This window comes from Hydra vulgaris, chromosome 09, assembly GCF_038396675.1.
Source record: "Hydra vulgaris chromosome 09, alternate assembly HydraT2T_AEP".
Taxonomy (NCBI): domain Eukaryota; kingdom Metazoa; phylum Cnidaria; class Hydrozoa; order Anthoathecata; family Hydridae; genus Hydra; species Hydra vulgaris.
This window is the reverse complement of record NC_088928.1, coordinates 40,144,292-40,159,151: the sequence shown is the minus strand read 5'-3', so window position 1 is coordinate 40,159,151 and position 14,860 is coordinate 40,144,292. Positions and strand designations below refer to the sequence as shown.

General features: G+C 26.0%; 1 protein-coding gene across 7 annotated transcripts in view; it reads right to left on the bottom strand.

The window, feature by feature from the left end:
• Positions 1-200: 200 nt before the first annotated feature.
• LOC100197483 (beta-1,3-galactosyltransferase sqv-2) overlaps positions 201-14,860 on the bottom strand; it is a 76,851-nt gene continuing 62,191 nt past the window's right edge. For 4 of the 7 annotated variants that reach the window (XM_065805686.1, XM_065805684.1, XM_065805687.1 and 1 more), the window contains 2 exons: positions 13,079-13,866; positions 201-1,258 (listed from right to left, as the gene is read on the bottom strand). In XM_065805686.1, the coding sequence (XP_065661758.1) occupies positions 491-1,258; positions 13,079-13,774 (1,464 nt within the window). In that variant the 5' untranslated portion in view covers positions 13,775-13,866 and the 3' untranslated portion in view covers positions 201-490. Of the gene's footprint in view, positions 1,259-13,078; positions 13,887-14,860 lie in introns of all 7 variants that reach the window. The other 3 variants (XM_065805683.1, XM_065805688.1, XM_065805685.1) reach the window with 1 other exon arrangement.

Here is a 14,860-nt window from a genome sequence, read left to right as displayed (position 1 = left end):
TACTATGATTGTTAACACAAATAAAATTAAAACATGCTTTTCTTTTAAAAAGATCCGTTTTAGATTCTTTTTGAACAAAAATTCCTGAATTTTTGAGAAAACAACCTTATTTGCAGAGAACAACCTTTTGCAAAAATAAATAAACTGATTATACAATTTTCTATCCTTATGCTGAAAACTTGGAAATAAAAAAACATTAATACCGAAAAGTTATGTATAAAGTAATTCTTTTAACATGTCTACAATGAAAAATTAAAAAATACCTTCTATATATAGATGTAATTTATTTATTTTATAATAAATGCTACCTAATATATTCAAAAAAATGATGGCAAACAACACTATGACACAATGAAAATTATATGGCAATTAAAAAATATGGATGTTTGACAACTAATCAATGGTTGGTAATTACTTAATATTTTGAAAAAAAAGTTACACGGAAAAAACAATAAAAATATTGGTAATGAAAAAAAATAAATTCAGAAAATTATTCTCCCTGCCGTCCATAATAATAAGTTGTTTCAAACGTTCCGTCCCACCGAGCATCATTTATACATAATTTTGGTTCAGCATAAAATTCATTTAGGAATAATTTCCAATTCATATATTGATTATAAAAGCAATACACACTATGATCGTTAAGCGTTTTTTTATTGTTAAAATTACTAATACCTCTATTTTTCCAAAAAGTTTTCATTTGATTTGGATAACTGCCGTGAACTCCTATGTACGTACTACATATATTTTTCTCATTTTTAAATTTTTCAACAAAAGAAGCAGGTGGATTATGATGTAAACGGATATCATGTCTATAATGAAAGCTAGGCAAACTCATTGTGTTAATCCAAATTCCAATCATTTGATCTGCCCACCTATGACATAACATTGTTTCTGGATCTTGACCTAAAAATATTTCAATTAAATCCCTCGATAGCAAAATTATGCTTTCGTCAGGACGCACCAAATCTTCAATACAATGAATCCAACCCCAATGATAAAGCTTATTAGGAGGCATGGGTATTTCATAAAGAAATCTTTCAAGACATAAAAAATAATCATCGTCGAGTCTTAAAAAATAATCAAACTTGAAATTTTGCATAGCCCACACCATATGATAAAGAAATCGTTTTCCAAAATCATATCCTCCGGTCAAATTTTGAAAATAAATGTCTCCATATTTAATAGATTCTGATTGCAGGTCAACACCATAGGAACTTGGTTTCCAATCAGTTAAGAACACACATTTGACAGATAACTAAAATTTTCATTTGAAAAATCAGATATTTTAAAAATCATCGAGGGAAACAATATATTAACTAACGTTTACTGAATTTTTCAGGAGGTAAATAAATAAATTTGTAAATAATACCCTAATAGCAAGCATTATCCATGCTTATTGGTACAATATTTATCTCAATATTGACTATATATTGTTAACAATATTGGACCAATATAAAATGCCTATATTTTGATATATATAGCCAATATTGGCTATATATATATATATATATATATATATATATATATATATATATATATATATATATATATATATATATATATATATATATATTTATATATTTATATATATATATATATATACATATATATATATATATATATATATATATATATATATATATATATATATATATATATATGTATATATATATATATATATATATATATATGTATATATATATATATATATATATATATATATATATATATATATATATATATATATATAATTTTTTCTTGGTTTATTATATTAATTAATTTTGTTGCAAATTCGCATTAATAAAAAAAAAATCTTTGCGAATTTATAACAATAACTTGTCATTAGATGATTTAAACAAAGAAATCTTTGACTTTTTATTAAATTTTGACTTGTGGGTTTATAAAAACTTAAAAAAAAAAAAAAATAAGACCAAGAAAAACCTAAACGAAACGCAATTATATTATATTTTCTTTTTACCACCCAGTAAATGAAATTACTGGTAAAATATACTATATTAAAATTACTTTATAAAATTACGACCAGTAAAACCACATGGCTTTCAAATTTGTTAGCCTTAAGTACTAGTTACTAAATAGTAAGTTGTCCACACTTAACTGATTTAGTGTTTTCGGAACATTTTCCTCCATCAAAGTTTTAAAAATCACTCTTTGTTCTTTTAAGTTCCATAACTGGAACGATTCTCGTAATACTGTTGCAACATAGATTACATAACATAATGCAACAGATTTTAAAATATCTAAAAATTATTCCTCCAGATAAAGTTTACCGTTTACCTTTCGTTTTTAAAGTAGTTTTAATTAGTTACTAGGCTCTTCTAAACTTGAAAGAGGGCGTATTTTATACTTTCTTCAATAATTTATAAAAAGAAAGCAATACAACAATAACACAACAACAATACAACAACAACAAATAAGACTTAACAAATGTGTTGAAATAAAAATGAAATAAAAACTTTTTTGTAATAAAAACATAAACCTTAAGTTATAGTTTTTCGTTCATATGAAGTTTTCAAAATGCACGTGGTCATTCGAGAAAGATCCACAAAACGAAAGTAAAAACTTATTACTATTTGGAATTTAATTATTACTTATTAGTTTAGAAATATTAGATAAATTATAATAGATCATATTTAATTATCTTAATATATTATCATCAGAGGCGATTTTACGACATGTGTGTGTGGAGGGAGGAGGAGAGGGAGTTCCTCCGCCCCCCAACAAGGTGATTTTCAAGTTATAGTCAGCTTTTTTACGAATTTAATCGGCTAGCCGGGTATTTGACACACTTTAGTCAGGTAAATTTTAGTTTTGAGAAACTTTTTTTTTTTAAGAAGCCAGTCGATACTTTTAATAATAACTAATCTATTCATTGAGTTGATATTTTTGGTAAGAATCAAGAAAGTAAAAGACAGTAGAGGTCCGAGACCAAGACCAAGATTCTAGGCTTTCAAGACCAAGACTAAGACCAAGACTTTAGGCTTCAAGACCAATACCAAGACCAAGACAGTTAAATATGAGTCTCGCGGCGTCTCGAGACCAAGACTTTAATCTCGAGACCTACATCTCTGATTATATCACGAATTTTTTAACGGTAAAATTAAAAAAAACCATGTTGTAGCAAAGTAATTTTCAATTTTTTCTCAAATTTAATGCAACCTCCAACCCCCACCCACCTCCTTTTCGTCTAGACCATTACTGTTTTAAAAATCAAGTTGTAGCAAGGTGATCCCATAAAGCCATATGTGCCAAATTATTCTAAGCTTGATCTAGAAAAACTAACAAATAAGTCGTATACATATTTTTATGTAATTCAGATCTCCATCTGAAATTATATGAAAAGTTACAAACTTCTCAAAACTTTGGTGAAATTTTTTTTAAATCAAAATAATATCTTGAAATCATTTATGATTACATATCCTTTAGCATACATATTCCAGAAAAATATTTTGTGAAATATGAACACTCCTAATATAATATAATGTAATATATATATATATATATATATATATATATATATATATATATATATATATATATATATATATATATATATATATATATATATATATATATATATATATATATATATATATATATATATATATATATATATATATATATACAGTGGCGAGCAAAATAATAAGTGTGAATAATATATTTCACTTAAATTGATATTTTACAGTATATTTTATAAAGTGACATCTAGAAACTGATTGCTACACAAACTATGCTTATTTTATTATAACAGAGAGCAGTATATAAATAATTTTAACTTTATAATATTCTCTCATATTTTCATAATTTTACTTGAGACTTTTTTCTCATTCGACCAAGAAGTATTTTTCTCCCGCGTTTTAAAAAAAAAGTCAACCAGTCAAAGGTACAACACGTACGTAGTACCTTTGATAAATGCGCGTTGTTCTTCTGACCAAAATGTCACAATTAAATATCGTGCAATTTTTGGACTTTTTTAATATTTTAGCTTGTTATATATTATATAGAAACTTCTGGCTTACCTCATGTCAATAAAAAAAACAAATATAACTAATTTGTAATTAATCCTTACTTAATTGTCTAAAACAATATATTGTCTAAACAAATAATTGCCTAAAAAAATCAATTCTTTCAATCTTCCAAAGATTGTGTATCGAAATTACGTCAGTCAGCATAACTAATAGTATTAATAATTATTTTTTATGAAATCAGTTATTATTACCATTTTGATAAAGTCACATATTTTCTTTAGTTAGATGTTACTTACATGGGATGATTACGGTTAGGGTCCAAAACATTAAATGCGATTTAATAGTACAAAATATGCGATTTAATAGTACAAAATATAATAGTTATTTTTATTATTTTAGATAAGAAAAGAGCAAAAATATATTTCTATAATTTATACTAGCTAGTGGTCTATATTCATTTACATATGACCATAACGTTTTTTACTTAGAAAATATTTTAATGATAACAACAAAAAATACAATAATAAAAGAGTATAATACATTAATTATTACAAGAAGTCAGATCAAGATCAAACAAGATATAGACGTTTAAATGAACTATGACAAGTACTCGGTGGTGGAAGTTTCATAATAATATCTTCAAGTTCCACTCATAAATATTGTCATCTTCTTGAATAAATTTGTTAACAAAGTCTCCTGATTTCTTAGGATACTTAATTTTGTAAACTATACCAGCAACTTCTATAACTTCTGCGATATTAAGTCTAGAGTATTTAGTTCCGGCCAACTTGACAATTAAAAAATTTCCAGAAACAATTTTACTTTCAGTATATTTACTCCAAAAACAATTTTATCAGAACTTTCATTATTTAAACACGTGTTAAACTGACTAAAAATAATCTGTTTTGCCTTTTTTTTTCTTTTTCTTGAGGAGAAATTTTTACATTGTTGGTTATTTGATTTTGAATCTAAAATAACTATAATTTCAGGTGTATCAGTTAAAATACGTGATTTATCCTTACGCCTTTTTAAAGTAGTTATTTTTTTTAATTTGGCTTTGGGGCGAGGTCGTATTATTTCAGGTGAAACAATATATGATGTCGATGGTAAACTCACAGGAGCCATTTTCCCTAAAACAATAGACAATTTTGATGGTAAACTGGCAGGATCAGTTTTAGAATTAATACTTTCATTAGAAATGCAAGTTTCAGTACTCACTATTGGTCTATCAGTAACATTTGCAGCTTAAAAGTCAATATCAGTAAAAGTATTTTCATTAAATGGATAAAATCTGGTACATTTAAAACTATTTACAATATTATTTCGTACAAAAGCATGAGGATAAGCTTGACCAATAAGATACATCATAAACTAAAGCTGGTTTACCAGCATTGCCTGGTGATATTATCCAATTATTCATGGCATTGTTATAAAAAGTTTTAAATGGTCCAAAAACACCACGATTGAGAGGTTGCATTTTATGGGTTGTATGAAAATGAATTGTCATTAAAACTATGCTTGATTTTTTTTCTAACTCAATAACAGAAATGTTTACATGACTCTTATGGTTAGCCATTAATAAATAAACAGGTTTTTCAATTGATAGTTGTATATTACTGATAAAATGTTCAAGAAATTGCACAAAAATAACTTTATTTGACCATCCAGACTTAATAGCTGCTTCTACACTTCCAGAAGGACAATTATTTAAAATGTAGTCTTTAAATTAAATACATGGAAATACAAGTAATGGTGGGATATTATTTCCAGTAGCATTAATAGCTGCAATCATGGTTACATTATTGCCTCGTTCAGTACTAGTCATGCTCCTAACTTGTTTTTTGCCTTTTGACGCTAGAGTAGACGGTAGACTGTGGTAATTCCTGTTCATCACAGTTCCAAATGTTTGATGGTTCAAAATGATAACGTTCTAAAGCATTTTTGTAATTTTTATACACAATTCTTGCGGTTTCTTTATTGAATGCAGAAGATCTACCAAGACTTGTAGGCTGTGGTTTACGTAGAGATAACTTATTATTATATCTTTTGCGAAAATCTCGGAGCCATTGCTCACCAGCACATTTATTTTTCATCCATAAAGTTTCAATTTTTTTATGATTTGCTAAAGCATACTCATATGTAAAGGATATGATCTGCTTTAATGTAAGTCTGTAATGCATATTTGCAGCATTTGCCAAGTAGTTTACCAAAATTAATTATTCTGTTGAGTATATTGTTTTGGTTTTTTATGTGGATATGAATATTTGTAGCTTCCAGATTTTTTAAACTGTTTCAACTGATATATCAAAGTTGATTTTTTAATGCAATATCTTGCAGCTTCACTTAAACTCATTTTTTGATCAAGCACAAAATTCACTGCATTAAGCATATCCGTTTCGGAAATCTTCTTGCGAAAAACACTAACCTTGCTAATTGGCATTTTAATTAAAAATGTATTAACCAAAATGATTAACTATTTTCATGCATTTAATTCCCTATAGTTATGCAAAAATAAAGTAATAAAATAAAAACCTGATTATAATGTTGCTACAGCTGTCCAAACTAACTTAATTGACAAAATTGATCATCGCAAGTGTAGTAGTGGTCCAAGAATAAATGGCGAGTTGCATTACAAATCAGTGGAATTATTTCATTTCCATAATACTAGAAACAATAATGCATGCAAGAGCAATAAAGTACAGCCACCTGATAAACTCGATAACAAATTTCATAAATTTGGCCTTTTAAAGTTCGCAAATAACTGAGGAAACAACTTTTGCCGGTCAAAGGTACAATGTCCTAGTCTGTTCAAAGGTACACGAGATGGATTTCTTTAACAATTATCGTCTTAATCCCCATTTACCGTAAGAAATAATCATTCAAACTTTTCCATAACAGCAACAATAAAAAAAAGATGTTGGGTAATGTTAATTATGTCGAACATTATTTAAGCAACAGTTTGTGACTGTTTTAATATCAAAATAAGATGAACACAAATATTTACTTTTTAAGAGCCAAAAATGATAATTTCTCGTGGATTGAAACAATTCAACCCAAGTATAATCTTTTACGGTAAAAAGAGTTGTCACAGACTATTATTTCAAATGGCACTTCATGTTTTTTTAAATAATAATAGTAGGCCGACAGGGTGGAGCGACCTAAGGTACAACGTGGTCAAAGGTACAACAGGTTCCCCTACTTAGAAAGTTCTGTAGAATTCGTTTTACTTTCGCATTGAAAGCAGTATTGTAGCAGCGATCTTTAAAGGTGTGCTCTGTTAAATCAGTATAATTAAAAACATTATCCTGTGGTAACGTTGTTCTAACGTTACAGTAAGTTATGTTTTTACCGAGACATACCTTTTAGTGGATATTTGCCAGAGGAAGTTTGCCGGTGGTTATATGTTGGAAAGATTATATTAGAAATACTAGATAATATTTTTTACTGTGTGAGTTAATAATATTTGCAATGTTGGGTAGACAGCTATAACTGACTTTTAAGTTATACCTATTAAAGATTTTGCAAAACTTATGCTTTTTAATTAGATTTTGAAAATTTCTTGCAATGTTGGTTCTTACATTTTGTGAAAATTAGGTATTAAAACAAATAATGTTTAGTGATCTTGATTTTGGTTTTGTTAAGGCAAGGTTTTTTTGGAAAGTAATCTTTTGATTATACCACCTATTGTAAAATGGTGTTGCTCTATCGAAAACTTCTATGCTAGATGAAATATTGCTAATTTGGTTGGATACCGTGGTTAGTATGGATTTAATAAAACTAGGAAGGTGGTTAGAATTTACGTTAATGTATAGTGGGTGGTCACCTAGTTTTCTGTATGGCTGAAAAGTATTTTCTGGCAGGTTAAACGTGACATTGAGAAAATTTACAATTTTTAAGTTACTTTTTACTGTTAGTTTTAGATTAAACTTCTACTTGAAAAGATAAACAATGTTTTTTAGTTTAAACTTCTACTTGAAAAGATAAACAATGTTTTTTGTTTTTAACGTCTGATGATCGCATAAAGTGTGAAACTCCAAGTCATGTTTTAAATTTAAATGTGATTATTTAATTACTCTTCAAATACATGAGGAGCCCATATGTAAAACGCAAAAAGAAAATTTTTGAGTTAAACTTTGCAATATATAAGACTTCGAAGAAAAGATAACAACAAGTGCACCAAACAATGTTTTTCAACTAAAAAACAAACAAAAAAAGAAGTCCGGATTTTACATGTTGTGTACCTAAATGCTTTAGCAACTAAGTAAAACATAAAAATTATTTTATGCAATTCCCGACAAAGAAAATATTGAAGAATTTAAAAATTTTAATTTCTTATAATAATTTTTACATACTTTTACATCCTTTCAAATTTTTTTTTAATTATAAACTGAAAATAAAATGTATTTAAACAAGATAAAATTATTGAACCAGTTTTCATTTTCAAATTTAATTGATTGCACAAAAAAGTCTTCATTTTTGTATAAAACAAAGTCAATTTCAAAAAAAGTCAACAAAGTTTGTTTTTTAGTTTTTGCTGTCTATTACTATTTCCAAATAAAAAGTTTTATTGGAACAAGCATTTTGTACACAAAGATTTCTTTTTAAAAAAGAGCACTTTACTTCAATCATTTTGTAGCTGTCTTAGTTAATACACAACCCATCAGGGCTAAAACCAGCCATGGCATTTAGGATTTATAACAAGATCACACTTTTTAGCATCACAGTTAACTTTTTCTTTTAACCATTGATGAGCAACATCTTCATTTTCATTACTCCAGTAAGTATTTTATTTTGTTCTTTAATCCATTTTTGATTTTGTATTCTTTAGTTTTTGATTTAATTTGAATTATTCTCTCAACATTAATTAATATTATCGCAAGCTTTAATGGTTGAGTCGTATTTTATGTACGTAAACAAAAAAACTAAGAATATTTAAAATTAAAAAGCGCTTTACAAAATATTATTGCATAATTATGAAACATCATATTAAGCAAAAAAAAAAATGTTTTGTTATGTCTAGTAATAAAAATCCGTTTTTAAAAAATTTTTATCTTTTCTTTTTAATATATTCAAACCTGATAAGTAAAAATTATATATTTTTTGTGACTGAGTTTCTCCCAACAAATTCATGTAATGTATGTAAATAGCTTGTAAATGAAGCTTGTAAATAAAGCCTTATAGCACTTTCTTTTCTTTTATTGTAATTCTTGTCTCAATAGAACGAAATGCTCGTGGTCATGGCATTTTTTAATTAAAAAAGCGCAATAAAAATGAAGTGTAAATGTATAAATAATATTATTTTGATAAACTCTTCTTAAATTTTAGGTTTCATGTTTTTAATGTAACGTACAAAGTTTTAAAAATTTCTTAATTTATGCAAACTCTTTTGTTATAATACTTTTGAAACAAAAGAACTTTTTATTTACTTTTTAATACACAATATGCGAGTTGCGTTTTTCACTTAATTAGTTTCACTTAAATAATTTCACTTAATTAGATTATTTGTGAATTAAGTGAAATTATTTAAGTGAAACTAATTAAGTGAAAAACGCAACAACAAACGCAAAATTAAAATAAGACTTAACCGCTTTTCTCCAGTCAAATTAGTTTTAATTAAATGGTCCACACAATATAGCATTTTTTTCATTACGACTAGGCTTAAATTTTTAAACATTTTTTCATTTGCTCGTTAAATAAATATTTCACAAAAATGATTTTGGCCAAATTTTATTTCAATAATTAACGCAGCCGTTGTCATTCCTTGGTTTAATTCTATATAATAAAATATTTGGTTTAACTCTAATCAATTTTACATAGTTCTCTTTGAATAATTGATAACCAGCTATTTTATGTTTAGCAGCTCGTCTTTCGAAATATCGTCTGATATATCGTCTGATATATCTATATACGTAAATATATGTTGATGTGTTATCGGAAACAGAGATGTTGTCTTTTTGACCATTAAGTTACATCTTTAGAGATTATTTTATTTTCATTACTATTAAATTCCTTGCGTGTAATTATACAAAATGTTGCATTTAGTGGAATCATGCTAGGGTTTTATAGAGTTAATTATATATTCATTTACTTATGTATACTTGTAAAATATACTTCAAACAAGCTTCTCTAACAAAAATCAACTACATCTACGTTTAATATTTGTTTATATTACAATGCAGTTAATACGATGCAGTTAATACAAATTAATACAAACTGCAATGCAGTTAATACAAATATTTGTGTATATTAAAATGCAGTTGTTCACCTGCGGAGGTTATAAGATTTTAGCGTAAATATAATTAATTATAAGAGAGAAAACTGTTATCTATGTACGAACTGTTATCTATGTACGAGCTTGCAATGCATAGTTTTTTTAATTAAAAATTAAAAAAACTATGCATTGCAAGTTTTTGATTTTCTGTACATACAAATGCCATAAAGCATTGCGTGAAATAATAATAAGGGGAAAAGTGAATCTACTCGGACTTTTGCAAATGGGCTCTTCATATATATACATTCATACGTTGTGGAGGACAAATTTATTCTCCTTGACGAAATAGGTTGACTCTGGAAATAGAAGAAATGCTTATGTTTTCATTTTTTTATGTTTGTATACACAATTTTAAATACTAAACATTGTTACAACTGCTATTGGTGCTTTTTTAAAATCTTAGACAGTTATTATTTTTTTGGTATTTGATTTCCACATTTTATTTTGAGAAAAGGTATACATTTTATGTTAAAAAGTTTTTTTGTTATTTGTTATTTATAAAAAGCTTAAAATTCTAAGTAAATTGCTTATCTTAATACCATTTTCTTTTTAAAATTGAAATAAAAAGCGTTCTTCTAAAATTGTATTTATTTTTGAAAGTTTTCTTCTCATAGTTAAAAAATCTAAAAAATATATATTATTTTAACTGAGCAATACAAATATCTTTTAAAATAAAGGTTTAGCTCTTATTTGGATCCAAGTATTTGTTTACCAGTGCTGATTCCAGGAAAAAGTTTACACGATTTAAAATTGTATGGTTTTATATTTAAAAAAATTTTAATAATTAGTCCACCTGTATCGGTCTTTTCCTATCCATCGGCATCGGCCACAAATGTGCAACCGGTACACCACTAATATGTATTTATTCTAATATATATATATATATATATATATATATATATATATATATATATATATATATATATATATATATATATATATATATATATATATATACACATATATATACATATATATACATATATATACATATATATATATATATATATATATATATATATATATATATATATATATATATATATATATATATATATATATATATATATATATATATATATAACCCGCGGAATAAGGAAAATTAAGGTCGCCAATTATTTGCCGACCTCAATCTTTTTGAGGCATCAGGTCGGCAAAAATTATTTGATACAAAGGTCTAACCATAAAACATAGAAACGAGGTCGGCAATTTTTTGCTCACCTCAAATACGTTCAGGTCGGCAGTTAGGTCAGCATTGCCGAATGCTGACCCTAATTGCGAGGGTGTATATATATAGGGGAAAGGCGCCTATGATGGCATAGCGCCTATGATGGCATACCGGTCATATTTCCATTAAAATTGGTTTTGGTAAAAAAATGATTAGACCTACATGACTATACTGACTTTACATTAGTTTTAGTAAAAAAACGTCCCTTGTGCACAAGTATTGTTTTTATAATCAACAAAAATCGATTTTGGGATGTGCTGTTGTAGTTTTATTTCCTTTATATATTTAAGATTGTGATTTTACTATTAACTGTGCAGAAATGAAATTTTCATGCATTTTATATTCAAGTTTTGTGCATTTAGTGAAATAGTTACTTTAATTTTATCTTTTGAACAAAGCAGGCACGGCTTGTTTTAATGAAAATGATGACTTTTACCCATGATGGCATACTGACGAGTTGGGGGTGTTGAAATATTGACGAGTTGGGAAAACCTTTTTTTTTTTATAAGAAAAACTTATTTTTAAGTAAAGTTAAAAGAAAGCGATGCTCCAAATTTTTTTTTGGTCCAAAAAATACGTAAAACGCAATATATCCCATGCGCATGCGCAAAATTTTACAATGCTGGTGTGTAGCACGAAATGGTAAATTAGGATGGTTTCGAGTAATTTCTGGCTTTTCTGAGGGAAGACTCTAAGGTTAAATGAAATCATTAAGTTACCCTCGACCCTAACTAACCCCATCCTCCCCTATGCCATCATAGGAGCAGTGGTTGCCTATGATGGCATACTTGTGCTTTTTTTTGCAATAAGAATAACTTATAAAAAAATAAAACTGATGAAAACTCCCAGAAAATTATTGTTCTAGATGTTACAAGGAATTCATATCAAAGCTTTTATTATTGGTCTTCAGGATACTGAATAAAGAAGCTTCAAAGTTAAGTATACCATCATAGGCGCCTTTCCCCTATATATATATATATATATATATATATATATATATATATATATATATATATATATATATATATATATATATATATATATATATATATATATATATATATATATATATATACATATATATATATATATATATATACATATATATATATATATATATATGTATATATATATATATATATATATATATATGTATATATATATATATATATATGTATATATATATATATATATATATATATATGTATATGTATATATATATATATATATATATATATATATATATATATATATATATATATATATATATATATATATATATATATATATATATATATATAATGTTAGTGTGTTCTACAAACGGAGAGCTCAATGTTCTTAAAGAACAGAGCAATGAATCTACTAATGGTGAAACAACTTGTTGAACAAAATTAGATAAGCGTTTTTACTAATATATATATATATATATATATATATATATATATATATATATATATATATATATATATATATATATATATATATATATATATATACACTCCTACAACATTTTTTATATATTTGTTATATATATATATATATAACAAATTAACACTTAACAAATTTAAAAACTTCATATTTATATTTTACCTTTGAAGTAGATTTGCATTGTTTTAACCAAGTTTGACGAATTGCAAGTCTTCTATCAACCCTAGATGGCGCAGAGGACACAATAATAATCAAGCCAACTGTTTCAATTTTATTTGCTTGGAAAGCGTTTAGATTTCTATATACAAAGTTTTCATTTAAGTGGTCAAACTTGTCTGGTCGTGTATGCCAAGGCAACACTTCCTTTATTTGTGATACTGTTGTATTATTATCAGAATTGTCAGAAACACTTGAAGATGGTTTCTTTCTGATTTTTTGTTTATCTGATTTATTGATGTTACTATATGAAAACATTTTACTCAGCCTTTGTTGATGTGTACTAAATTGTCTAGATTGTTTTTTATAAGTTAAACTATCTAATTTGCTTATAAAAAATTGGGCTGATCCCGCTGCATTTTGAATATGTTCTCCATTAATATTTTTCTTAAAATCATTATTTTTGTTAACTGTTGAAGTTAATTTGACTTCTGTTGATGACTTGTCTGATTTATCATAAAACCACAGTTGGTTGACCATAAAATGCTTATTGGGTAAATAAAAACTATTTTTCCAAAGAACAGGTACTACCATAATTAAAATTCCAGAACTTAAAATAACTGTACAAAATAGTCGTTTCAATAAAAATTTATTTTTGGGTAAGGCAATAAAAAATGCCAAAAACAAATTCAAAAATGCCATAAAAACCTCCGATAACTTTATTCCACCACCCAGCTTCAACTGTTGGTAACCTTTATTCCACCACTCAGCTCCAACTGTTGGTAACCTTTAAACTAATAATAGTTGTGATTATCTACAAAATGCAAATATAATTGAAATAATGGTTCTATGTAAATATATGTTGAAGCACACAAATATAAAATAATTAACATCAAAAATAATATGTAAATATATACAGCCAGAAATACCTTTAAGTAGCGCTAATATTTTATTTTAGCGCCACTTTAAGGTATTTAGTGACACTACTTAATGGTGTAAGTAGTGGCGCTAAATATACCTAATATATATATATATATATATATATATATATATATATATATATATATATATATATATATATATATATATATATATATATATATATATATATGAAGACCTCAATGGAAAAACCAGCGATGTCACATTTTTGAAAGTTTGGAGTTATGATTATTTTTCAAATAAGCATATTTTATTTTAATTACCAAGTGAAAAAACCTGGCTCTATATCTCAACAGCATTAACTATTAATTTAAAGAAATATACAATTTTGTTGCTGAAAATAACAACCACTCTAAGGAAACAAAAATAAAAACAGTACACAATTTATTTAAATTATATATTTCATTTATTATATTATTATATATTTTTATTTTTTTATATTTACTTACATATAAAATACTATTTTAATTTCCTAATTTGCTAGTTTTGCTTTCTTTATTTTTGAAACTTTTTTCCGCAACGCTTTATATAAAGAAAACTTGCAAACGGCCAAGTCGTCTAAAACAAAATACTCGTGCGTGGACATACAAGATCAAAATACTCGCGCGTGGACATACAAAATGAAAAAACGCACGCGTTTCCTAGGAAGGCTTGTATTATAGATATATGTATGTGTATATATATATATATATATATATATATATATATATATATATATATATATATATATATATATATATATACATATATATATATATATATATATAATACAATATATCCCATCTCTTCCTAAATTTTTTTTGTTTTTCTTTCCCTCACCCTTTTGATCTACTGTTATCGGCGAAATAT